The following is a 27,769-nucleotide window of genomic DNA, read 5'->3' as shown; positions in this document are numbered from 1 at the left end:
AGTTGTGCATAAAGCAGGTAGTAGTCTCCAGTTTATTGGTAGAATACTGGGGTAGTGCAATCACTCTTACGAAGGAGATTGGTTACAAAACACTTGTGTGACTCGTTCTAGAATATTACTCAACTGTGTGGGACCTGTACCAAATTGGATTAACAGGGAAGATTGAATATATACATAGAAGGGCAGCATGAGTAGTCAATAGGTTTGTCTGATCCATGGGATAGTGTCATAGAGATACTGAAGAAACTGAATTAGCAGTCTCTTGAAAATAGACATAAACTGTCTCGAGAAAGACTACTAACAAAGTTTTGAGAACCAGCTTTAAATGATGACTCTAGGAATACACTACAAGCTCCTATGTATCACTCACACAGGGATTGTGAGGATAAAATGTGAATAAGTACTGCATGCACAGAGGCATTCAATCAATCATTCTTCCTGTAATCTATACATGAATGGAATAGGAAGAAACCCTAATAAATGGTACAATCAGATGTACCTTCTGCCACGCATTTCAGAGTGGTTTGCAGAGAGTAGATGTAGATGTATTATGACCTGCACAATTAAGTAAATACTTATGCTGCATTTTATTAATATTAGTGCTTTAATTGTTACTTTTTTTCTGTCATTTCATAGTAACATAGATAGTTATATTGTTTGTTTCCTTTCAGTAAGTTTTTTTGACACTGACACACAAGTCCATTTGAATGAGGTCATGGGAGCACATTCATGCTTGGATACCTCACCCAGTTACAGCACTTTGCCACAAAAGATAAAATCACAGATTTGAGAACCAGTTTGGCACACAGTTTTAATCTGCCAGAAAGTTTCAAGAATTACAGAAATAAGTAAATTTTATTTGTGCAATTTTTCTTAGAACCAACTTACACTGACAACCTGCTCATATGCTCAATTCCACAATTATGTAGGCTTCTTTTGGCAGTTCCTTGTATTTCTTAGGAAATGATTGCATAAGAAAACATTTATAAATGTCTATATATTCTTAAAATATCTCAAGCTGAAAGTGTTTCATATGGTTTTTAGATCTTTATTCAAAAAATAATGAAACATACAAAAATAAATTGTATGTAGATAAGTACCCCAAATACATTATCCCACAGCTTCATTTGTTGCTTATGTTAACATTCAGGACTTTTTACTGGCCCATGTAAGGGGTGTCCCACATAAAACTAGTACACCTCATGTACCACTTAATCGTCTCTAGGCGAACTGCTTGTGTGAAGTGGCCTGGATGTCCATGGCAACCACTTCAAGCATCTCTTATAAATAGATAACTACATATTTTTTAACATTACTGTTATCTATTCTCTTTTTAGTTACTTCACCGTTACTTTAATCTTGAGCATGAGGTGTACCAGTTTTAAGTGGTACATCTGTTATAATTAAAGTCGATATTGCATGTAATCCAGTAGTTCTTTCATCTTATCAGCCCAAGCACCCTCTACCAATTGGTATATAGTCTTACCATTTCTGTCTTTAATATTAATGTCTGCCCCGGCATTCACCAGAATCTCAAACATATCAAATAGTTCACTGTAATACAGATCCTTGCTGGCTGCCAGCATTAAAGCTGTGTTTCCATCAAAATCCCTGGCATCAACTGGGACATGTGCTTCATCAAGCAAATACTTTGCTCCTATGTAATTTGATGACAGAATGGCACAGTGTAATGGGGTGTGCCCTTTGTAATCTGGAACATGTTCTGTATGACCAAGATTTGTGAGATACTTCAGCATTCCCACACCACATTCTGCTGCACAATGGAGCAATGTTGTCTTATGGTCAGGATCCCACCAGCAGTCTGATAAGGATATTCCCAAAGAAATCAAATGTTCCAACACCTGGAAACAGAAATACTATGTAATTATGCTAGTGAGGGAGAAAAAATTCAGTACTGCTGCTCCCTTTAAAAATACACTATTCAGATTATTTTTCTACAGTCACCAATCTAACAACTGTGAGATATGTAGCAAATTGATGTCAAACTGCTGTGACTTCAGGTTGAAACAGGGCAATCACCCATCTGCTCATATTGCACCCTTAACAATAATTAAATGAAACTATACAGTTCCAGAGACCTTTTCAAGTCTTCAACATCAATGATTTATATATGCAGTGAGCAAGAGAAATGGGTTTGAATCCTGGCCTTGGTACAAATTTTCATTCATCACATAAATCTGCATATTTATGTACCTCATAGATGTTTGAGACTTGAAAAGGTCTGTGGAACCATATAGTTTCATTTGATTAAAGCACCTTTGCCTAAGTTTCAGGCAGGATCCCCTGTTTCATTTGATGCTGAAGTGTTATTCAAACACAGTTGCAGAGCTGCAACACTATTAGAGTTGAGGGGGAATACCAAGTGGACTGAGGTGTTGGTCGGAATTTGGACTGAGGAAGGAGGCATGCTAGGGTAGTCTGTGTTCGTGTGCAAAGCCACTGTTCCAGAGTGGAGTAGTGGTTAGTGCATCTGCCTACTGAGCAGGAGACCCAGGTTCAAATCCCAGCCTTGGTACAAGTTTTCTTTTATCATTTCAGTCTGCATATATACATTATGAATAATTAATTTTGTTATTTACTTATTTCTCAGTTTACATACATTTTCTAAGTACTATACATGTTGTATATGCTCTGATATTTCACAACTTAACTAAACCCTTTCCCAGTTAGTTTTATTATTGAAGGCATTATTTTCAGTTTGCTGATCCCAGTGATTCATCTAGTTTTGCTGGAACTTGTTAACCCGAAAGTAGTGTATTTCAGTTTGTGTGAAACTAATTACCCTATGACATAATTGACATTAAACTTTATGACCAGCTATAGTTTCTGTTGCAGGTTTTGCCTCTGTGCTTGTTAGAATCAATTCACAGCTGTTCTACTAGATTGTGATCATTGAGTCTCTGAGGTCTTAATGGACAACAGAGATAGGCATTATCACATATGATACCCACTGGGAGGACATCTACCTCTTCTGGTACAATGAAACAAACAAACACACACTTGTAAGAATGGTGATATGTGGCAAAATTTACAAACTGGTGGACAGTGAAGTTGAGATTAAAAGTGAATGGGAAGTATAAACTGGAGGGTCATAGTGACACTGGATAGCAAAAACATTTCAAGTGATAAAGGCTTTAAATTGGGACAGTGAAGTTAACGTGGATGAGGAAAACAAAATTAAAAATACGATGCTGCACCAACAAACAGTGAATGGCTGCTGCCACACTTCACATTTTGTGGCCAATCAGTGCAGAGCCCACCTGTCAACAATGCTGCAATCTGATAACATGAATGCATTGTCAAGCAGATTGCAGCTACTGGTGGCAGCAGAAACTGGTGCTGAGACTGTTTAAGATAAAGTTTTACTGTTCTCTTTTTGGGTCACCAGTCTTGTAACTGGTTTGATGCAGCCTGGCACAAATTCCTCTCCTGTGCCTACAATTTCATCTCAGAGCAACAATTGTAACCTACATCCTCAATAACTTGCTGGATATCTTGCAATCTCTGTCTTCCTCTGAAGTTGTTACCTTATACAGCTCCCTCTAACACCATGGAAATTGTCCCCTGACGTCTTAACATATGTCCTACCACCCTGTCTCTTCTTCTTTTCAGTGCTTTCCATGTATTCTTTTCTTCGTTGATTCTGTGGAGAACCTCATCATTTTTTACCTAACCAGTCCACCTAATTTTAAGCATCCTCCTGTAGAATTTCATCTCAAATGCTTTGATTCTCTTCTGTTCAGTTTATTCCACAATATGTTTCACTACTGCACAATGCTCTCCTCCAAACACACATTCTCCAAAATTTCTTCCACAAATTACGGCCTGTGTTTAACACTGGTAGACTTCTTTTGGCCAGGAATGCCCTTTTTGCCAGTGCTAACCTGTTTTTATGTCCTCCTCTATCCAACCATCAAGGGTTATTTTGCTCCTTAGGTAGCAGAATTCTTTAACTTTGTCTGCTTCATAATCCCTAACACTGATGTTAAGTTTTTCATTTTCTCATTTCTGTTACTTTTGCCTTTCTTTGACTTACTCTCTTATCCATATTCTGTATCCATTAGGTTGCTCATTCCATCCTGTGATTCTTCTTCACTTTCACTGAGGATAGAAATGTAGTCATCCAATCTTATCATTTACATCCTTTCACGTACAATTTTAATACCTTCTTGAACCTTTCTTCTATCTCTGTCATTGCTTCTTTGATGTGTAGGTTTAACAGTAGAGGCAAAATACAGCATCTCTGCCTTACATACATTTTAATCTGAGCACTCTATTTTTCATCTTCCAGTTTCATACTTTTCATCAACTAATGATGTATTTGGCCTGCATACAAAATAAAAATCTCACTTTCAACATGAATATGTCGAACATTAGAAACAAATTGAATTACAGTTAAAAGAAAGTTGGCTTGGATACCATGGCCTTTCTTAACATGAATCACAAAATGAGTTTTGCCTCTAACGAGGTTGCATCAAAAGTCTGCAAGACTACTTTTTTCAACTGTTCTTGTTTTAATAATAATAGTCAATACACAATAAGCACAGAACTGCATATAAACTCCATGGTTCTTCCTTACACACTCACTAAAACATTTATAGATTGCCTGACAGATACTTGTCAGTGCCGTCTGACCACCACATCTACTTTCTTCCTGTGACTGGTTTTTAACATGCACACACAAACATGTGACACACAGTAGGTAGGGTTCTACCATCCCCCACTCATATCCAGAATATCATGTGTTCGAGACAGTAGAAGGCTGAGTAGTACTAGAATTTACACAGAAATTCTCGAATCACTACATATCCCCCCCCCCAAGACCGAACACGCAGTATTTTATACATAATCATTATGCAAATAATATCACTCATAATAACACTTCATATCTTAACAGTATACATTTCTTACATATGTTTATACATATCTTTCCTTTCCATAACAATTCTCTGTCCTCTCTTGAACAATCTTTCGCTTATTGTTTCTCTACTCTTTTCTTATTTTACATTGTTATTAAAACATGAACATTTACTCATGGTTTTAGGCAGCTTTACTGATATTTAGAAATTATGAGTACTTCCTTATTTTCCTTTTTTTTCAATTGCAAACTTAACACATGAGTAAACCATTTTCTATTCTTATCTTTTGTACCACCTTTTTCCTAGTATGTACTATTCTCATTATTTGTAGCTTGGAGGAACTCTGGATGAAATGAAAGTGTTCTTTTGACTCTCATTTAGTTCCATAATAATGCTAGTCGTTCATAGAATTCACACTTCCCAGAATAATCCCTATAAAATTTGTGACTTTTGTCACGATACTGTTCCCTTCTCCTAGAATCAGCACCTATTCCTTGCTTGTGGGTTGACCTTATGAGAGCACTTCCTCTTTCCATTCTGGTAGGTACACCCCTTACAAAACATCCCTATTTTTTAGGCTACAGATCATCCTAAAGCGACTAGGTTCAGCAACTTTTGCAGTCAGAATAGTTGCCATTTTGAGGATACAGAAATTAGTAAGCTAACATACTTTGCATACTTTCACTCTCTGATGTCATATGGAATAATATTTTGAGGTAACTCAACATTTAGACAAAAAGTATTCACTCCTCAAAACGAAGTAGGTAGAATAATGTGTTGGATTCATAGTCATCCATCTTGCAGGCATCTTTTTAAAAGATTGGGAATTCTTACAACAGCCTCACAGTACATTTACTCACTAATGAAATTTGTTCTCAACAGCATGGACCAGTTTAAAAACAACAGCAACGGTCACGATTATAATACCAGAAAAAAGAAAGACTTACACTATCCTTTACTCAACCTATTTTTGACACAGAAAGGGGTAAAATACGCTGCTATTAACATTTTTGACAAATTACCAGATGAAATAAAATATCTGACAGACGGCAGTAATAGCTTCAAAAATAAATTGAAATCGTATCCCCTTGACAACTCCTTCTACACCATAGATGAATTCTTGAATAGTAATAAATATATCTATAAATATACTATATGCATTTTGTGCCATTTAAGGGAATGGCGTAAATAATAGAAATATTAATCTTTAGTGAATACTGGGCACACCCCCCTTATCCTTTCTGAGTAGGCCTCACAGTTCCTTACCCTAGTATATATTTCTATGTATACCACAATTAATTATCTTCTGGTAAAGATGTAAATCTATTTTAAACTTCATATCAGTTCTTTAATACATCATTTACTCCCTAGAGTTCTCCTCTACTTATCAACTACTATATTTTCTATAGATACTATGTCTACATATACTATTTACATCCCACTATCCTTCAATTCATCAGAGTATTCATCACACTGATGTTTCTTAATGATCAATATGACTAATTCTGCTCCTACTTTCATTTTCTTTCTTTGCTCGCGCCTCTCTCTGATTTATCCATTACTCATTACTACTTTATAGTTGTTTGTTTTGTATGAGCACCTCTTCTTATGTATATTCAATGTAGAACCATCATAGCTTCCTATATAAGTGTGCATATTTCCACTTGTACATACATTTTCCCTACAACATCTGGCGACTCTCACATCGTGAGGTTTTTAGTAACCACGGAAATAAGGAAGGACTTCAGCAATAGAAGCTTGTGAATATGGAAAGAGGGAAAAAACAGACCAGTCCTCAAATGAGAAGTAAGAAAGGATAAAATAGATATATTTAGAAATTATGAGGACTTCCTTCTTCCCCCCCCCCCCCCCCTCCCCCCCGCCACCCCACACCCCTTTTTTTCCTCTCAATTGTAAACTTCAGGTGTTTATGACACTTGAGTAAACAATTGAAGAAGAGAAATAAGATAGCCCTAAAGACAGGAAACCCTTCCCATCCCCCTTCCCTAGGATACCTACCCCCCAGGTACTTGAGTGATGAGACGCTGGAGGAGGTTTGGTGTTAAATCATCTCCTACAGAACGGACGTGTCCCACTTTCACCCTTTGAGGTCCCCGAAGGAAATCCTTGCAACTCTATGGAAATGGCAAATGACGAAGAATCAGGCACACCTGTTTGTGAGGGTTGTTTGAAAGGTGTGATGTGTGTTTTGTGTTAGTCATGATTTATCTGTTCTTGTAAATCATACTTTTAGCTACAATACCCACCTCTTTCAAAATTTGTACAAACCCTCCCATCTATATCACATCTCATAAAAGGCATAAAATACTCTATACAAAATAGAAAATCTATACACTGCGGTATAACAGTTGTTCAGCTAGACACATCTTATTATATTTTCCATAAGTATAATCCTCTATTTAGTTTATTTCATCTAGATATCACTTTTTCTGTAACTCTCTAACATTGTTCTCTATTTCATAGTTATATCCAGTTTTATAAGCAATAAGATTACAGAATAGTTCTAGATTTTAAAGAAATTCGGTGCAGGAAACTATTTGGAAAAAACACCGAAAACAACTCGGGATACGGCGGTTGTTACTCTGCCCTTTAACTTAGAATGTTAACGTCCCTGGGGGATAGATAACAGAATAGTTTAAGATTTTAAAGGAATTTGATGCAAGAAAACTATTTTGGAAGAAATAGGGTAAACAACTCGGGATCCGAGGGTCATTATTCTACCCGTTAACTCAGAATGTTAACATCCCTGGGCAATAGATGACGAAATAGTTTAAGATTTTAAATGAATTTGGGGCAAGTAACTATTTTGGAAGAAACATCAAAAACAGCTTGGGATCTGACGGTTGTTACTCCGCCCGTTACCTCAGAATGTTGATGTCCGTGGGAGTTACAAAATTTTACATCCTTTACATTGTATTCCACCCTCCCCCCTTTTTTTTCTTTTTTTTTGTGCTAAATGCCAATCGAAATATTTCCTCATAGTACCCCAAGTATTATTATAATATTGTGGGTCTCACAGACCTGATATTAACTTTTCTTGAGCACTGGCAGACCAGTACTTCTCAATTTCTTTTGAAAGTCTAACCAAGAGGAAAAATTCTCAATATTTACTATTCCCCATTCTGAGGCTTCCCTTAGAAGGTACCCCGCAGCAAATTCGATCTTCTTGGAATCTTCCCAATTTTTTGGCAAAGCTTGGTTAAATCTTTTTAAGAAATGGGTCAGATGTACATCTCCTTCCAGCTTAAATTTAGGGAATTGTCTAGATAACCCTGAATTAGCTCCCCATTGCAAATCAGTCACCACTTCACTAGTAACACAACTTTAGGTGAAGTTACCCTTTTTTCTACTTTGTGTTGGATTAGCTTAATTTCTCTCCATAAGTTGTCCATACCCTTCCTGGTATCATTAAGTTCGGAAGAAGGAATAGGCAATGCATTCCCAGATGTAATTTTGTCGGTAACCTCTCGATCTGTAATTTCTCCAAATTGTTCCTCCAGACTAATTACCTTAATATCAGAGTTAGCTATTTTCTCTTTGAAATTCCTTTCTACATTATCTACCTGTGTATTGACACCTGTAATTTGCAACTGAATAATTGGCATTAATTCATTATGCTTATCTACACTCTCTTTCAAAGTATTCATTCCTTGTCTTACATCATTGTATTTAATGTTATATACATTTTCAAAAGATCCTAACTTTTCAATAAGCTCTGATTCTACATTATTACATTTGTTCTCAATGTCAAGTTCTAACATTTTCGATAAATCTTGAAAAGTGTCATTCTGTTTCTGACTAATGTTAGTAAACATATGGTTTATATGAGTAGTCAAAGAATTTGTCAACTCGTTCTTTAAATCTACTTTTAAATTCTCTACTTTATTACTTATGGCATCAAATTCAGTCTTCAAAGGACCCATGCCTTCTCATAGATTACTAAATTCCTTTCTTTGAGAGTTGACTTGGTGTTTAACAAACCTAAATTTGTCATTTGAGTATTTAATTGAGAATTTACCAAGTCTAATTCATTACTTAGAGTAACTCTGAGCATTTAATTGAGAATTTAATGAGTTTAACTTAAGACTCTGAGCTTTGATTAAATTTATCAACGCAGCCCAGTCAGGCACTGTTTTGCTCATCTTCGTGGCCATAGCTGGGTCTTGAGTGTCCCCCAACCTGTTGTATATTTTCCATTTTTTTATATGTCTGAGCTCTTGTAAGCATTTAAACTAACTTTAAATATGATAATTACACAATAACAGTTCACTGAACAGTATCTTGTACCACTTTGTACTAAAGTAATCAAGTTTTGTTTCATGCTCACCCAGCATAGAATTCTCGTTGTGTAGGTGAGTGGATGTGGAGGCAGGTCAACACTAGTGAACAGCAGCTGGTGCCAGTGACATCGGATGTATGTTGGTTTCCGCATCTACATCCCCACGATGTATGTGAGAGCTATATACTCCCTGCACTGAATCTTCTTAGCTGAAGCATTCTGTGCATACTTCTTCTTAGACAAATACAACAAAATCTTCTTTACTATTTTTACCATTGTGAATTTTTCATTTCTTTAATGTTTTTCCATTTCAATTTCACTCCATTGGATACTTGAATATATTCCAATGTCTCGGAGTAATTCCCTTGCCTTATTATGTTTGGTTGCTATGGCAACACATAATAGCTTCTTCTCTCATTTTTGACTTCAAATTCCTGTTTTTTTGGTCCTTTCACACAGGTTGCCACATTCTAATGTTCTGATGACTTAAAGTGTGAGTGTGGATCTGGGTTATATCAGCTTATTCCAGCAAACCACATTCCACCTCTTTACGAGGTGACTTACTTGGAATTTGCAGCCACTCTTCTTTACTGAATAGTTGGCTGCTGGAAATCCTCTTGACTTCTTCTCCGTTGAATAATGCTAGGTACAGCAATTTTTAAACTCTTTCCACTTACGAAATACGTAGACACACAAACTTCACTTTTCGTCATCTAATGATGTACTTCGCCTCCTTACACACACACACACACACACACACACACACACACACACACAAAAAAAAAACACTTTACACATGAATATGTAACTTCCTGCAAGTCTCTCATACAGTCAGACATTAGAAACAAATTGAACTACAGTTAAAAGAAAGTTGGCTTGCATACCATGACCTTTCTTTACATGAATCACAAAATGAGTCTTGCCTCTAACAAGGTTGTGTCAAAAGTCTACAAGAGTACTTTTTTCAACAGTTCTTGTTTTAATAACAATAGTCAATGACACAATAAGCATAGAGCAGCATATAAACTCCATGGTTCTTCCTTACACACTCACTAAAACATCTATAGATTGCCCGACAGGTACTTGTCGGTGCCGTCCGACCACCGCGTCTACTTTCTTCCCGCAACTGATTTTAAGCCTGCACAAACAAACATGTGATGCACAGTAGACAGAATTCTACCATCCCACACTCTTATCCAGAATATCATGTGTTCGAGACAGTAGAAGGCTGAGTGGTTCTCAAAACACTATACCGCACACCTGACAACAGTACTAATAATTGAAAACCAGTGTAATAAGGAGATGGAAGTTGTTGTCAATTCTTGTCAGAATGAAATAATAGAAGTAGTGCAAACTGGTTCTTATGATAACGCAATCAACTGATTTCTGATACAAAACAAGTAAATACTGTTGATATTCAGAATCTGGGGACAGTTTAGAAAACTGTTGATGTAACTATTCATACATGTGATGATGTTGGAACGGAATGTGTGCAGTTAGAGAATGAACTTCTTGAGAAGGTAGATGACAGTGGCAATGTGCCAATTTGGAAGACAATGTAGGCCATTAGTAGTTAGCAACGATGTATATGAGAGGCAGTTAGTTAATGCTGATGTAAGTAATGAAACTGGAACAGAAGCCTATTGATAGTAAGTGAAATGATTGAGAAGGCTGATGAGCTTTTTAAGGACGAATTTAAGAAGAGTGAAAATAATAATAAGGAAAATGGAATGCAATTAGTAAAAGGTAATGTACGTAATATTGAAATGAAATGTGGACAAACAAAGAAGGTGAAGTACACCAAAGTAAAGAAGTTTACTGTGAAGCTATCTGCAGTAGCTATTCACAAATTATTAGATGTTGACAGTGAAGTAAATAGTTTGCAGGAATAAATTTTCAATTTAAATAAATGGAAGGTAATTTTCACTGCAGAAACAGTGTTCAGTGCATTTGTGTTTGTTGGTTGCCAAATGTTCAAAAACTTTCTTGCATGTTGCATTAGAAGGGCAGATGTTTTGAAAATTTAATGTGGAATTTTACCCAATGATGCAAAATTTTATGTAAGAGCAGAGGGTCAGAATACTTGTGAATCCCTAATTAGGAGAGTCACTCCTCTTTCGTGAAAATATTAAAGCAATAGTAGCTTTTTTTATAGTGCTTAGCAGAACTGTTTCACTGGAACACTCTCTATTTTGCAGCACACATGTTGTACACATGTTTCTGTGCTTTGTGTACTATGCTGATCCAGTCTTAGCACATATTTTTTTTGGTTCAGTTAAGACTTTTTATGAATGGATGCCTTATCCAGATGATTTTCATTCTTATTTTATATGGAAATTGATGAAGAAAGTTTCTTCTGTTACATTTGTATGAGACCTGATGACGGCTCACATGGGCAAAACACATACTAGTTTTTAATAAAAACACTTCTGTAATTGAGATGCCTTTATTAAAAAAAAGAATACACTATGTGGTGAAAAGTTACTTGCCTAGCTGGATGTAAACATTCTCCCCTTTTTGGTACACCTTTCTTGTCTATGGTTCTGTCCCCAAATCCAAGGTCCCATTGCATTGTCTTTTCATGCATGGTACTATCTCACTAGGTATTTCCTGCTCACTCACTAGCTGACTCATAAATAAAATTTGTATCAGTTAAACGAAATTGCTATACATGTCTTTAATCAGATGTGGACAATAACGAGCAAGATCACTTCACCTATTACTGTGGACACTATATCTTCAAAACAATTATCCTATGTTTCAGAAGATCTTAAGACAGTTCCACAACTGGTGTTAACTTCGAGGAAAGTGACATGCACATGCTGTAACATCCTGAACCTTGGACTTACCTTTGAGGCCTATGGCACCTCAGATGACAAGTGCAATTTGTCCTCATTATTGGAGCATTGGACTTGCAAACTTTATTGTTATTATCAAATGTTATGCACAACACTCCTCCTGGGGGTAAATATATACACATCAAGAACAGTATGCTTCACCGAGAACACTAATCTATGGACACCTGGACTAAATAAATGCTGCAAGTTGAAACTATTGGTGACTAGGTCCCTTCCTTTTATTGGCCTCACCTGTGATCACTGGTTTATGACTGAGGTTTCCAACACCACATTCAAAACAGACCTAAATGAGCCAGTTACCTTTTGTTGTGAAAAGTGCAGTGATTTCCAGTTCTTTCACACCTTTTGACTCACAATCATTGATCGTAGATCAGTTTTATTATATTCTGTCAGCTAATGATGCAATTAGGTTCATATGAACTAGACCATATGGCATCCTGGATACGTGTTATGGACAATGCTGCTAGCAAGCAGCATCATCCTGTTGAAGAACAACTACCATGAAATTCATCTATGGACAATTTTTGAAAGACTTCCCGATTATGGGTTGAAGATAAACAGTGACAAGTGTGTGTTTTGCATACAAATAGTGGACTTTTTGGGACATTAGGTGACTCCAAAGGTAGTAATCCCTCACAATCTAAGGTTGACACATTTTAATCAGTTCTCCTTCCAGAAGCATATCAGTAATTGCACCATTTCTTAGGCATGGCTAATTTCTATCGGCAATGCCTGCTGTGTGCAGCAGTGGTCCAGGCACCATCCACAGCAGTGCTTTCCAGCATTATTTCATGGGGACAACACTTTGTCACACAGGCATCTGAAATGTTGTTTGCTTTTCCAAAGTCACACTATCCTTATGGAAGATAGTACATTTTGTTCAGCCTCTGACTTCAATACAACTGCCTGTGGTTGTTGATGCTAGTCAGACTGCTATAGGGCAGTGCTGCAACAGATTTTTTTCCCTGTAAGTTTCCATTTGCACAGACTAAATGAAGTACTTATGAATACGGACTGTTAGATGGTATGTAGAGTAATTATACAATTCCAATCAGAAGCTGAGACATGCCACTTCAATATCTTTGGCATTTAACAACCCTCACAATTCCTTCTTTCCTCCACAGTTCCACCATTTGCAATTCACCACATAATTCATTCACAATTACTGTCACCTGTGATAAGCTGACAACATGGTTGCCGACTATCTCTCAAGAATCAATGCACTCTCTGCAAGAGTGGATGTAATCCAGAAAGCTATGGCCTAACAGATGAGGATCTACATGAACTACTTACAAAACAAATGAAGGGATTGCAGCTCAAACAATTACCTACGAGCAACTTCCTTGTCTGGTGTGAAATTTCTCAAAGCTGAGCCCAACATATCATATTTTTCCATTGTCAGAAAAAGGTTTTCAGTGCAATCAGGGCCTTGCACATTCTGGAGCAATACTACTACTCATTTGACAATGGACAGACATGTTTGGCTGAGAGTATGACATGACTGTCATTTGTGGGTTAAAACCTGTTTACCTTATGAATCAGCCAAAGTTAGATGTCACGTCCCCAAGCCTCTCGGTTCCTTTCATGGACATATCTGCAGAGACAGTTGCATGAGACCTTTTGATTACATGGATTTCAAGGTTTGGGTGCATGACAGGTGTGACAACAAATCAAGGTTGATAATGTGAGTACTCTTTGTTTAACAAACTTGCTACTTTATGTGGGTTCACTCATCATTGTTCCACCAGCTACCATTCAGCAAGCAACAGCATGGTAGAATGCTGGCATAGGACACATGAGTCAGTGTTAATGTCTCATAGGTCTTTCTGGTTGACCACCTTGCCACTGGTGTTACACGGGCTGTGGACTGTATTCAAAACTGAGTTCGGTACTTCAGCAGCAGAAATGGCTTATGTTGAATACCTGAGATTTTCATCACACTTTTTCTCCATGCACCAATAAGGCCACCCTGAAGGTCCTTGCTCAATGGTGCTGCAAATGAGGAACTGAATTTCAAATTTCTGACCTTCAAAGGCATCTCAGCATGTGAATTCACCCATTTTCATTCATGAAAACCTCACTCAGTGTACTGTGTCATGGCTCTGCACAGATGTCATTAGAGCACCCTTCCAACTGCCTTACATTGGCCTCTTTCCAATCTCAGAAACAGGAGCACACACAATGTCACTATTAATTAATGCCAAATCAGACAGGATTCAGCATACCTGCTCCCATTGTATGACACTGCACAAAGACAGCCTCTCCACTGGCCTGGCACCTTCTTCTAGCCCTTTCCACACTGACCTGGCCTCCATTCTGCTGGCCACCCCACCATCATTGTCAATGGAGTCAGCTACCACAGATGCTAATGTGTCACCAAGCACTTCTCACTGAGTATTCTCACTCACTGATACTGGTGCTAGTCTGTATAAGAGTAGGCAGGACAATTTTGCAAAAGTTCCCTTTCATCTTAGGAGCTCTGCTCTACAGGATAGAGACTGTATGGAAAAGCAAGCAGTCAAACATGTAATCAAAAGTGTGGACTATCTTTGTGCTTATGTCACAGGTGATCCAGCACCATCTTTGGTTATGATTAATGAGCTTGTTTGTTTTATGTCTCTGGTTCTCTCCTGGGTGTGTTTTCTTTGATTTTGCATCTATTGCAATAATAAAGTGTGCAGTACTTCCACCACCTGTATTCAATTGTGGATCATAGTACCCTCAACTTAACATCAAAATTGATGATGGTGAAGTAGTTTGACATGAAAAGCGGCCTACTTTGCTTATTTTCACCTACTTACGACATATGGTATTATATTTTGGGGTAGCTCTTCCTATTCTGAAAGGGTATCTTTGGCTCAGAAATAGACAGTTTGGGTATTAAGAGGTGAACCTCTTCTCAACAACTGTTTATTAGTCTGGGTATTCTGACACTGGCCTCTCAATATTAATATTCTTTACTGTTATTTCTTGTGAACAATATCCGCTCATTCCTAAGAATTAGCAGCTTTCACTCAGTTAATACTAGGTAGAAAACCAGTCTGCATTTCAATTGCACTTCCTCGACACTTGTACAGAAAGATATGCAATATCCTGCTGCATCCATTTTCAATAAGCTACCACAAGAATTCAAAAATCTTACTAATAATCTACACACTTTCAAATCTAAACTGAGGAGTTTCCTCATGAATCACTCCTTCTATTCTATCGAGGAGTTCCTTGAAAAATTAAGCTAATTCCTGTGTTGACTGAGTTTACATAATTTTATAGCTTGACATCTTTTTACGATTCATAACCATCTTATGTTATCTGCTATTTCTTTTCTGTTGTAATTTCGTGTACTAACATATTCCATAACTAAGGAGCTTTGCTCCTCAATATGGAACTAGATGAATAAAATAAAAAGTTAAGAATTTCTGCAATCTTGGAAGCAAAGTTAACACTTGATCGATGAAGCAAGTAGACTAGGTATGCAAAGAGGGCATTCCTACTCAAAAGAAGTCTACTAGTAACCAACACACATCTTGAGGAAGGAATTTAAGAGAATATATGTTTGGAACACAGCATTCCATAAATTATCTGGGAGAATGCATTAGGAGCGATTTAAAATGGAATGATCATATAAAGTTGATCATTGGTAAAGCAGATGCCAGACTGAGATTCATTGGAAGAATCCTAAGGAAATGCGATCCGAAAACAAAGGAAGTAGGTTACAGTATGCTTGTTCGCCCACTGCTTGAATACTGCTCAGCAGTGTGGGATCCATGCCAGATAGGGTTGATAGAAGAGATAGAGAAGATCCAACGGAGAGCAGCAAGCTTCGTTACAGGATCATTTAGTAATTGCGAAAGCGTCACGGAGATGATAGATAAACTCCAGTGGAAGACTCTGCAGGAGAGACGCTCAGTAGCTCGGTACGGGCTTTTGTTAAAGTTTTGAGAACGTACCTTTACCGAAGAGTCAAGCAGTATATTGCTCCCTCCTACGTATATCTCGCGAAGAGACCATGAGGATAAAATCAGAGAGATTAGAGCCCACACAGAAGCATACCGACAATCCTCCTTTCCACGAACAATACGAGACTGGAACAGAAGGGAGAACCAATAGAGGTACTCAAGGTACCCTCCGCCACACACCGTCAGGTGGCTTGCGGAGTATGGATGTTGATGTAAATTTTATGGTATTGAATCATGGACTGTGGGAAAACTAGAAAGAAAGAGAACAGAAGTGTTTGACATGTGGTCCAATAGAAGCGTTCTGAAATTTAGGCACTCTGATAAGATAAAGATTGAGTAGAGTCTTTGCAGGACTGGCCAAGAAAGAATCATATGGAAAACATTAGCAAGAAAATGAGACAGGATGATAGGACATCATAGGGCATCAAGGAATAACTTGCCTGGTACTGGAGGAAGCTGTGGTGGGTAAAAACCGAGGAGAAATATAAAGATTGGAATATATCCAACAAATAACCGAGGACATAATGTGCAAATGTTACTCTGAGATGAAGACGTTAGCAAAAGAGAGGCATCAAACTAGTCAGACTCCAATCCCCCCCACACACACACACACAAAAGAATCGAACACCCATGAATAAGACAACGTCAAACATCTGAGTATATTACAAATGAAATAATGCCTTAAATATTTGATGTATAGCATGCAAAACACTGTCTGAAACATGTGTTGCAAATATAATTAGTAAAGGAGAAATAAATTAAAGCATCATGCTGGATGCTGAAGTTTTATTGAACATAGTAAAGCAATGATAATTTTCCTTGTAATATTATGAAAAGAATAGTTGCTACACACCATATACATACAGAGGTGAAATAACAGAAAGACTGTCAAAAATGATCTTTCAGCCAAGAAGGCCTTTGTCAAAACACACACACACACACACATTATATATATATATATATATATATATATATATATATATATATATATATACACACACACACCAGCAGACATTTCTAGTCATACGACTAGAAATGTCTGCTGGTGTCTGTGTAGGTGCGGATGGATATGTGTGTGTGCGCGCGAGAGTGTATGCCTGTCGTTTTTTCCCCCTAAGTTTTCTGCTCCCGGGATTGGAATGACTCTTTACCCTCTCCCTTAAAACCCACTTCCTTTCGTCTTTCCCTCTCCTTCCCTCTTTCCTGAAGAGGCAACAGTTTGTTGCGAAAGCTTGAATTTTGTGTGTATGTTTGTGTTTGTTTGTGTGTCTGTCGACCTGCCAGCACTTTCATTTGATAAGTCACATTATCTTTGTTTTTAATGATATGGTTATAATAGAGGGAAACACTCCACGTAGATATATATCTTTGTTTTTATATATATATATATATATATATATATAATACAGGGAAACATTCCACGTAGGAAAAATACATCTAAAAACAAGGATGATGTGACTTACCAAATGAAAGTGCTGGCAGGTCGACAGACACACAAACAAACACAAACATACACACAAAATTCAAGCTTTCGCAACAAACTGTTACCTCATCAGGAAAGAGGGAAGGAGAGGGAAAGACAAAAGGATGTGGGTTTTAAGGGAGAGGGTAAGGAGTCATTCCAATCCCGGGAGCAGACGGACTTACCTTAGGGGGAAAAAAGGACGGGTATACAATCGCACACACACACATATCCATCCACACATATACAGACACAAGCAGACATATTTAAAGACAAAGAGTTTGGGCAGAGATGTCAGTCGAGGCAAAGATGTTGTTGAATGACAGGTGAGGTATGAGTGGTGGCAACTTGAAATTAGCAGAGATTGAGGCCTGGTGGATAACGGGAAGAGAGGATATACTGAAGAGCAAGTTCCCATCTCCGGAGTTCGGATAGGTTGGTGTTAGTGGGAAGTATCCAGATAACCCGGACGGTGTAACTCTGTGCCAAGATGTGCTGGCCGTGCACCAAGGCATGTTTAGCCACAGGGTGATCCTCATTACCAACAAACACCTGCCTGTGTCCATTCATGCGAATGGACAGTTTGTTTCTGGTCATTCCCACATAGAATGTGTCACAGTGTAGGCAGGTCAGTTGGTAGATCACGTGGGTGCTTTCACACGTGGCTCTGCCTTTGATCGTGTACACCTTCCGGGTTACAGGACTGGAGTAGGTGGTGGTGGGAGGGTGCATGGGACAGGTTTTACACCGGGGGCGGTTACAAGGGTAGGAGCCAGAGGGTAGGGAAGGTGGTTTGGCAATTTCATAGGGATGAACTAAGAGGTTACATAGGTTAGGTGGACGGCGGAAAGACACTCTTGGTGGAGTGGGGAGGATTTCATGAAGGATGGATCTCATTTCAGTGCAGGATTTGAGGAAGTCGTATCCCTGCTGGACAGCCACATTCAGAATCTGATCCAGTCCCGGAAAGTATCCTGTCACAAGTGGGGCACTTTTGTGGTTTTTCTGTGGGAGCTTCTGGGTTTGAGAGGATGAGGAAGTGGCTCTGGTTATTTGCTTCTGTACCAGGTCGGGAGGGTAATTGCGGGATGCGAAAGCTGTTGTCAGGTTGTTGGTGTAATGCTTCAGGGATTCCGGACTGGAGCAGATTCGTTTGCCACGAAGACCTAGGCTGTAGGGAAGGGACCGTTTGATGTGGAATGGGTGGCAGCTGTCGTAATGGAGGTACTGTTGCTTGTTGGTGGGTTTGATGTGGACGGACGTGTGAAGCTGGCCATTGGACAGGTGGAGGTCAACATCAAGGAAAGTGGCATGGGATTTGGAGTAGGACCAGGTGAATCTGATGGAACCAAAGGAGTTGAGGTTGAAGAGGAAATTCTGGAGTTCTTCTTCACTGTGAGTCCAGATCATGAAGATGTCATCAATAAATCTGTACCAAACTTTGGGTTGGCAGGCCTGGGTAACCAAGAAGGCTTCCTCTAAGCGACCCATGAAAAGGTTGGCGTACGAAGGGGCCATCCTGGTACCCATGGCTGTTCCCTTTAATTGTTGGTATGTCTGGCCTTCAAAAGTGAAGAAGTTGTGGGTCAGGATGAAGCTGGCTAAGGTAATGAGGAAAGAGGTTTTAGGTAGGGTGGCAGGTGATCGGCGTGAAAGGAAGTGCTCCATCGCAGCGAGGCCTTGGACGTGCGGGATATTTGTGTATAAGGAAGTGGCATCAATGGTTACAAGGATGGTTTCTGGGGGCAACGGATTGGGTAAGGATTCCAGGCGTTCGAGAAAGTGGTTGGTGTCTTTGATGAAGGATGGGAGACTGCACGTAATGGGTTGAAGGTGTTGATCTACGTAGGCAGAGATACGTTCTGTGGGGGCTTGGTAACCAGCTACAATGGGGCGGCCGGGATGATTGGGTTTGTGAATTTTAGGAAGGAGGTAGAAGGTAGGGGTGCGGGGTGTCGGTGGGGTCAGGAGGTTGATGGAGTCTGGTGAAAGGTTTTGTAGGGGGCCTAAGGTTCTGAGGATTCCTTGAAGCTCCACCTGGACATCAGGAATGGGATTACCTTGGCAAATTTTGTATGTGGTGTTGTCTGAAAGCTAAGGCAGTCCCTCAGCCACATACTCCCGACGATCAAGTACCACGGTCGTGGAACCCTTGTCCGCCGGAAGAATAACGATGGACCGGTCAGCACTCAGATCACGGATAGCCTGGGCTTCAGCAGTGGTGTAGTTGGGAGTAGGATTAAGGTTTTTTTAGAAGGATTGAGAGGCAAGGCTGGAAGTCACAAATTCCTGGAAGGTTTGGAGAGGGTGATTTTGAGGAAGAGGAGGTGGGTCCCGCTGTGACGGAGGACGGAACTGTTCCAGGCAGGGTTCAATTTGGATAGTGTCTTGGGGAGTTGGATCATTAGGGGTAGGATTAGGATCATTTTTCTTCGTGGCAAAGTGATACTTCCAGCAGAGAGTACGAGTGTAGGACAGTAAATCTTTGACGAGGGCTGTTTGGTTGAATCTGGGAGTTGGGCTGAAGGTGAGGCCTTTGGATAGGACAGAGGTTTCAGATTGGGAGAGAGGTTTGGAGGAAAGGTTAACTACTGAATTAGGGTGTTGTGGTGCCAGATTGTGTTGCTTGTAATTTTGAGGTTTTGGAGGGAGTGGAGCTGGAAGTGGGAGACTGAGTAGATGGGAGAGACTGGGTTTGTGTGCAATGAGAGGTGGTTGAGGTTTGCTGGAAAGGTTGTGAAGGGTGAGTGAGTTGCCTTTCCAGAGGTGGGAAACCAGGAGATTGGATAGTTTTTTGAGGTGAAGGGTGGCATGCTGCTCTAATTTGCGGTTGGCCTGTAGGAGGATGCTCTGAATAGCCGGTGTGGATGTGGGAGAGGAAAGATTGAGGACTTTTATTAAGGATAGGAGTTGACGGGTGTGTTCATTGGCTGAGTTGATGTGTAGGTGAAGGATTAGGTGGTTGAGGGCAATGGATTGTTCAGTTTGGAACTGGTATAGGGACTGATGGAAAGAAGGGTTGCAGCCAGAGATGGGAACTTTAAGTGTGAGGCCTTTGGGGGTTATGCCAAATGTCAGACAAGACTGAGAAAATAAAATATGTGAGTGTAATCTGGCTAGGGTGAAGGCATGTTTGCGGAGGGAATGTAAATAAAACTTAATGGGGTCGTTGTGGGGGTGTTGTGAGGGTGACATGGTATTAGAAGGTGGAAAGTGTAACATGAGGTTGAAATGAAAATGAAAGATAAAAATATATGGGGAGAGATAAGGGTGAACTAGAAAGTAACTGGAGATCCGGTATGAAAAAAGGCGAAAAAGTGTTGGTTGAGTTGATCCTGTGGTGAACTTGGGTTGGTAGACAGGGATGTGCATGAAGGTTAGGTGGTTGTGTTGCCGCTAAAACACGTTAAAGGATGGAGAATTCGGGAAAATTTCGAAAAAACGTGTAAATGTATTAAAAGGAGTGGTGGTGTGGTGAAAGATTACGAAAATGGGGCTAACAATTGTCTGACGAAGAAATAATGACGTTAAAACCTGTGGGGAGTGGCAAAAATGATCAGTGATGTGCGAAAAACGGAAGTGGAAATAAAGTGAAAGTTATTAGAACTAGCCGAAATGGTTGTTTAATACGTGAAAGCAGCTGTTACTGAACTAGATTTTATAGCAGCGGTAGTGTTGAAAGTGGGAAATAAAAATTTTCTTGGTTATGGTTAGGAAGTGGGTTACGTATCATTGAGTATATATAGGCGGGATAAAATTGTATTACGGTAAAAAGGGGAAGGTGAATACAAAGTGAGACTACTGGAAAAAACAGAAAGAGAAAATAAGACGACAGGAAAGATTTCGAAATGCAACAGCGACAATAACAAACGTAATTGTTGGGTTCAAATTAATGATATGGTTATAATAGAGGGAAACATTCCACGTAGGAAAAATATATCTAAAAACAAAGATGATGTGACTTACCAAATGAAAGTGCTGGCAGGTCGACAGACACACAAACAAACACAAACATACACACAACATTCAAGCTTTCGCAACAAACTGTTGCCTCATCAGGAAAGAGGGAAGGAGAGGGAAAGACGAAAGGATGTGGGTTTTAAGGGAGAGGGTAAGGAGTCATTCCAATCCCGGGAGCGGAAGGACTTACCTTAGGGGGAAAAAAGGACGGGTATACACTCGCGCACACACACACATATCCATCCACACACATACAGACACAAGCAGACATATTTAAAGACAAAGAGTTTGGGCAGAGATGTCAGTCGAGGCGGAAGTACAGAGGCAAAGATGTTGTTGAATGACAGGTGAGGTATGAGCGGCGGCAAATTGAAATTAGCGAAGATTGAGGCCTGCTGGATAACGGGAAGAGAGGATATACTGAAGGGCAAGTTCCCATCTCCGAAGTTCTGACAGGTTGGTGTTGGTGGGAAGTATTCAGATAACCCGGACGGTGTAACACTGTGCCAAGATGTGCTGGCCATGCACCAAGGCATGTTTAGCCACAGGGTGATCCTCATTACCAACAAACACTGTCTGCCTGTGTCCATTCATGCGAATGGACAGTTTGTTGCTGGTCATTCCCACATAGAATGCGTCACAGTGTAGGCAGGTCAGTTGGTAAATCATGTGGGTGCTTTCACACGTGGCTCTGCCTTTGATCGTGTACGCATTCCGGATTACAGGACTGGAGTAGGTGGTGGTGGGAGGGTGCATGGGACAGGTTTTACACCGCGGGCGGTTACAAGGGTAGGAGCCAGAGGGTAGGGAAGGTGGCTTGGCGATTTCATAGGGATGAACTAAGAGGTTACGAAGGTTAGGTGGACGGTGGAAAGACACTCTTGGTGGAGTGGGGAGGATTTCATGAAGGATGGATCTCATTTCAGGGCAGGATTTGAGGAAGTCGTATCCCTGCTGGAGAGCCACATTCAGAGTCTGATCCAGTCCCGGAAAGTGTATGTGCGGATGGATATGTGTGTGTGTCCGAGTGTATACCTGTCCTTTTTTCCCCCTAAGGTAAGTCTTTCTGCTCCCGGGATTGGAATGACTCCTTACCCTCTCCCTTAAAACCCTCATCCTTTAGTCTTTCCCTCTCCTTCCCTCTTTCCTGATGAGGCAACAGTTTGTTGCGAAAGCTTGAATTTCATGTGTATGTTTGTGTTTGTTTGTGTGTCTATCGACCTGCCAGCACTTTCGTTCGGTAAGTCACATCACCTGTGTTTTTAGATATATTTTTCCCACGTGGAATGTTTCCCTCTATTATATTCATATCATTAATTTGAACCCAACAATTACGTTTGTTATTGTCACTGTTGCATTTCGAAATCTTTTCTGCCGTCTTATTTTCTCTTTCAGTTTTTGCCAGTAGTTTCACTTTATATTCACCTTCTCCTTTTAGCTTAATCCACTATACTATTTTATCCCGCCAATATATACTCAATAATACGTAACCCACCTCCATACCATAACCAACTACCGCTGCTACAAAATCCACGGTTTCTAGTTCACAAACAGTTCCTTTCACCTATTAAACAACCATTTCGGCTAGTTCTAATAACTTTCGCTTTATTTCCATTTCCGTTTTTCCCACATCACTGATAATTTTTAGCCCCTTCCCACAGGTTTTAACGTCATTATTTCGGCGTCAGACAATTGTTAGCTTCATTTTCATAATCGGCCACCACAAAACCACTCCTTTTAATACATTTACACGCAGTTTTTTCGAAATTTTCCCGAATTTCTCTGTCCTTTAACGTGTTTTGGCGGCAACACAACCACCTAACCTTTGTGCACATCGTTGTCTACCAACACAAGTCCAACGTAGCCCAGCTGTAACCAACACTTTTTCGCCTTTTTCACACCAGATCTCCAGTTACTTTCCAGTTCACCTTTATCTATCCCCATATATTTCTATTTTCGTTTTCATATCAGCCTCATGTTACACTTTCCACCTTCTAATACCATGTCACCCTCACAACACCCCCACAACGACCCATTAAGTTTTATTTACATTCCTTCTGCAAACATGCCTTCGCCCTAGCCAGATTACGCTCGCATATTTTATTTTCTCAGGCTTGTCTGACATTTGGCATAACCCCCAAAGGCCTCGCACTTAAAGTTCCCATCTCTGGCTGCAACCCTTCTTTCCATCAGTCCCTATACCAGTTCCAAACTGAACAATCCATTGCCCTCACCCACCTAATCCTTCACCTACACATCACCTCAGCCAATGAACACACCCGTCAACTCCTATCCTTAATAAAAGTCCTCAATCTTTCCTCTCCCACATCCACACCGGCTGTTCAGAGCATCCTCCTACAGGCCAATCGCAAATTAGAACAGCATGCCACCCTCCACCTCAAAAAACTATCCAATCTCCTGGTTTCCCACCTCCGGAAAGGCAACTCACTCACCCTTCACAACCTTTCCAGAAAACCTCAACCTCCTCTCATTGCACACAAACCCAGTCTCTCCCATCTACTCAATCTCCCACTTCCAGCTCCACTCCCCCCAAAACCTCAAAATTCAAATCAACACAATCTGGAACCACAACACCCTAATTCAGTAGTTAACCTTTCCTCCAAACCTCTCTCCCAATCCGAAACCTCTGTCCTATCCAAAGGCCTCACCTTTAGCCCCACTCCCAGATTCAACCAAACACCCCTCGTCAAAGTTTTACTGTCCTACACTCGTACACTCTGCTGGAAATATCACTTTGCCATGAAGAAAAATGATTCTAATCCTACTCCTAATGATCCAACTCCCTAAGACACTATCCAAATTGAACCCTGCCTGGAACAGTTCCGTCCTCCATCACAGCGGGACCCACCTCCTCTTCCTCAAAATCACCCTCTCCAAACCTTCCAGGAATTTCTGACTTCCAGCCTTGCCTCTCAATCCTTCTTAAAAAACCTTAATCCTACTCCCAACATCACCACTGCTGAAGCCCAGGCTATCCGTGATCTGAAGGCTGACCGATCCATCGTCATTCTTCCGGCGGACAAGGGTTCCACGACCGTGGTACTTGATCATCGGGAGTATGTGGCCGAGGGACTGCGTCAGTTAAAGTTTGCCAAGGTAATCCCATTCCTGATGTCTGGCGGAGCTTCAAGGAATCCTCAGAACCATAGGCCCCCTGCAAAACCTTTCACCTGGCTCCATCAACCTCCTGACCCCACCAACACCCTGCACCCCTACCTTCTACCTTCTTCCTAAAATTCACAAACCCAATCATCCCGGCCGCCCCATTGTAGCTGGTTACCAAGCCCCCACAGAACGTATCTCTGCCTACATAGATCAACACCTTCAACCCATTACATGCAGTCTCCCATCCTTCATCAAAGACACCAACCACATTCTTGAACGCCCGGAATCCTTACCCAATCTGTTACCCCCGGAAACCATCCTTGTAACCATTTTGGCCACTTCCTTATACACAAATATTCCGCATCTCCAGGGCCTCGCTGCGATGGAGCACTTCCTTTCACGCCGATCACCTGCCACCCTACCTAAAACCTCTTTCCTCATTACCTTAGCCAGCTTCATCCTGACCCACAACTTCTTCACTTTTGAAGGCCAGACATACCAACAATTAAAGGGAACAGCCATGGGTACCAGGATGGTGCCCTCGTATGCCAACCTATTCATGGGTCGCTCAGAGGAAGCCTTCTTTGTTACCCAGGTCTGCCAACCCAAAGTTTGGTACAGATTTATTGATGACATCTTCATGATCTGGACTCACAGTGAAGAAGAACTCCAGAATTTCCTGTCCAACCTCAACTCCTTTGGTTCCATCAGATTCACGTGGTCCTACTCCAAATCCCACGCCACTTTCCTTGACATTGACCTCCATCTGTCCAATGACCAGCTTCACACGTCCGTCCACATCAAACCCACCAACAAGCAACAGTACCTCCATTCTGACAGCTGCCACCCATTCCACATCAAACGGTCCCTTCCCTACAGCCTAGGTCTTCGTGGCAAACGAATCTGCTCCAGTCCGGAATCCCTGAACCATTACACCAACAACCTGACAACAGCTTTCGCATCCCGCAACTACCCTCCCGACCTGGTACAGAAGCAAATAACCAGAGCCACTTCCTCATCCCCTCAAACCCAGAACCTCCCACAGAAGAACCACAAAAGTGCCCCACTTGTGACAGGATACTTTCCAGGACTGGATCAGACTCTGAATGTGGCTCTCCAGCAGGAATACGACTTCCTCAAATCCTGCCCTGAAATGAGATCCATCCTTCTTGAAATCCTCCCCACTCCACCAAGAGTGTCTTTCCACCATCCACCTAACCTTCGTAACCTCTTAGTTCATCCCTATGAAATCCCCAAACCACCTTCCCTACCCTCTGGCTCCTACCCTTGTAACTGCCCGCGGTGTAAAATCTGTCCCATGCACCCTCCCACCACCACCTACTCCAGTCCTGTAACCCGGAAGGTGTACACGATCAAAGGCAGAGCCACGTGTGAAAGCACCCACATGATTTACCAACTGACCTGCCTACACTGTGACGCATTCTATGTGGGAATGACCAGTAACAAACTGTCCATTCGCATGAATGGACACAGGCAGATAGTGTTGTTGGTAATGAGGATCACCCTGTGGCTAAACATGCCTTGGTGCATGGCCAGCACATCTTGGCACAGTGTTACACCGTCCGGGTTATCTGGATACTTCCCACTAACACCAACCTATCTGAACTCCGGAGATGGGAACTTGCCCTTCAATATATCCTCTCTTCCCGTTACCCACCAGGCCTCAATCTCCACTAATTTCAAGTTGCCGCCACTCATACCTCACCTGTCATTCAACAACATCTTTGCCTCGACTGACATCTCTGCCCAAACTCTTTGTCTTTAAATATGTCTGCTTGTGTCTGTATATGTGTGGATGGATATGTGTGTGTGTGCGAGTGTATACCCATCCTTTTTTCCCCCTAAGGTAAGTCTTTCCGCTCCCGGGATTGGAATGACTCCTTACCCTCTCCCTTAAAACTCACATCCTTTCGTCTTTCCCTCTTCTTCCCTCTTTCCTGATGAGGCAACAGTTTGTTGTGAAAGCTTGAATTTTGTGTGTTTGTTTGTGTTAGTTTGTGTGTCTATCGACCTGCCAGCACTTCGTTTGGTAAGTCACATCATCTTTGTTTTTAAATATATTTTTCCCACGTGGAATGTTTCCCTCCATTATATTCATATGTATAAGATGTATTATATATCAGGCTAAAAGGTGCAAAAAAGAAATTAATGTGTTATAATTGATATGTACTAACAGTTAAAATTACTCCTTTTAAGAAGAATTTAAATTAAAAAAATTGTGGCATACTTAAAATTCATATTATTAATTGCACAAGCCGACAGTAATTGTTAAATTCATTTCTGGATTAATTTATGAAATAATGATATATTTTAGCAATGATCCATCTTTTGATTTGTAAACTCTTTTGCTTTGTAAGCTCTTTGGAATAATGTGAGTACCGTAGAATGTAAGGAGTGGTGGGCATGCCTCTGATGGAAACGAGTCATATTTTGCTAAATGTGTCAACAACAATGTAATTATTGGTTTTTTGAACATGAAAATTGTGAAGTCAGTGTGATTTACAAGAATAGGATAAAATAAAAAGATACTCATAGAAACAGGCAACTCTTCAACAGTTATTTCTTCATCAAAACCTAAGAAATCAAAATTTTCAGCAGCAAGAAAGTACTTCTAGACAAGACCATCGACAACAACAGTGAGATAATGAAGATAAGTAAAAAAGTTCTTATTTTGTAATCTTACTCCTCTCAAAGCTTTCATGATTTGTGCAAGGAATGTGACCTTAATTGTGATGTGTGGGAGGGTAAGATTACAAGCAACATACAGAAGCATCTGCTTGTGAGCTTCAACTAAATAATGGTATTTTTATAATTGTAGCCAAGTATAGATCCCCACTGAGACGTTTTCAGCTATTTTTGAAAAACTTGGATTCTTTGTAGTGCTAACTGTCAGAAAGAGGGAAGGAAATTATTGTTTGTGGGTATTTCAATGTAGATTTCTGAAAGAGTCCGAAAGCTTGTCCTTGAAGTACTACTTGGTTCTTTCAATTTGACATCATTTACTGATTTTCCTACTCAGGTGGTACAGGAAAGCAGCACACTGATACATAATGTTTTTATAGACCAAGATAAATTAAGTCAAATAAAAACTTTTCCTGTTAAGAATGACCTGGCTGATTATGATGCACAGCTAGTTACAGTATATGACACAGCTCCGTACAGTAAAGCAAAACAATTCTCCAAAATAGTGCATTCAACTAATGATT

General features: G+C 40.3%; 1 protein-coding gene across 2 annotated transcripts in view; it reads right to left on the bottom strand.

Annotated features, from left to right (window-relative positions):
• Window positions 1-1,032: 1,032 nt before the first annotated feature.
• The window catches only part of LOC124620031 (serine/threonine-protein phosphatase 6 regulatory ankyrin repeat subunit C-like), a 240,507-nt gene continuing 213,770 nt past the window's right edge, over window positions 1,033-27,769 (bottom strand). For both annotated transcript variants that reach the window (XM_047146700.1, XM_047146707.1), the window contains one exon: window positions 1,033-1,862. In XM_047146700.1, the coding sequence (XP_047002656.1) occupies window positions 1,404-1,862 (459 nt within the window). In that variant the 3' untranslated portion in view covers window positions 1,033-1,403. The remainder of the gene's footprint in view (window positions 1,863-27,769) is intronic.

The sequence above is a fragment of the Schistocerca americana genome, chromosome 1, assembly GCF_021461395.2.
Source record: "Schistocerca americana isolate TAMUIC-IGC-003095 chromosome 1, iqSchAmer2.1, whole genome shotgun sequence".
Taxonomy (NCBI): domain Eukaryota; kingdom Metazoa; phylum Arthropoda; class Insecta; order Orthoptera; family Acrididae; genus Schistocerca; species Schistocerca americana.
This window is presented reverse-complemented; position numbering and strand designations above follow the sequence as displayed.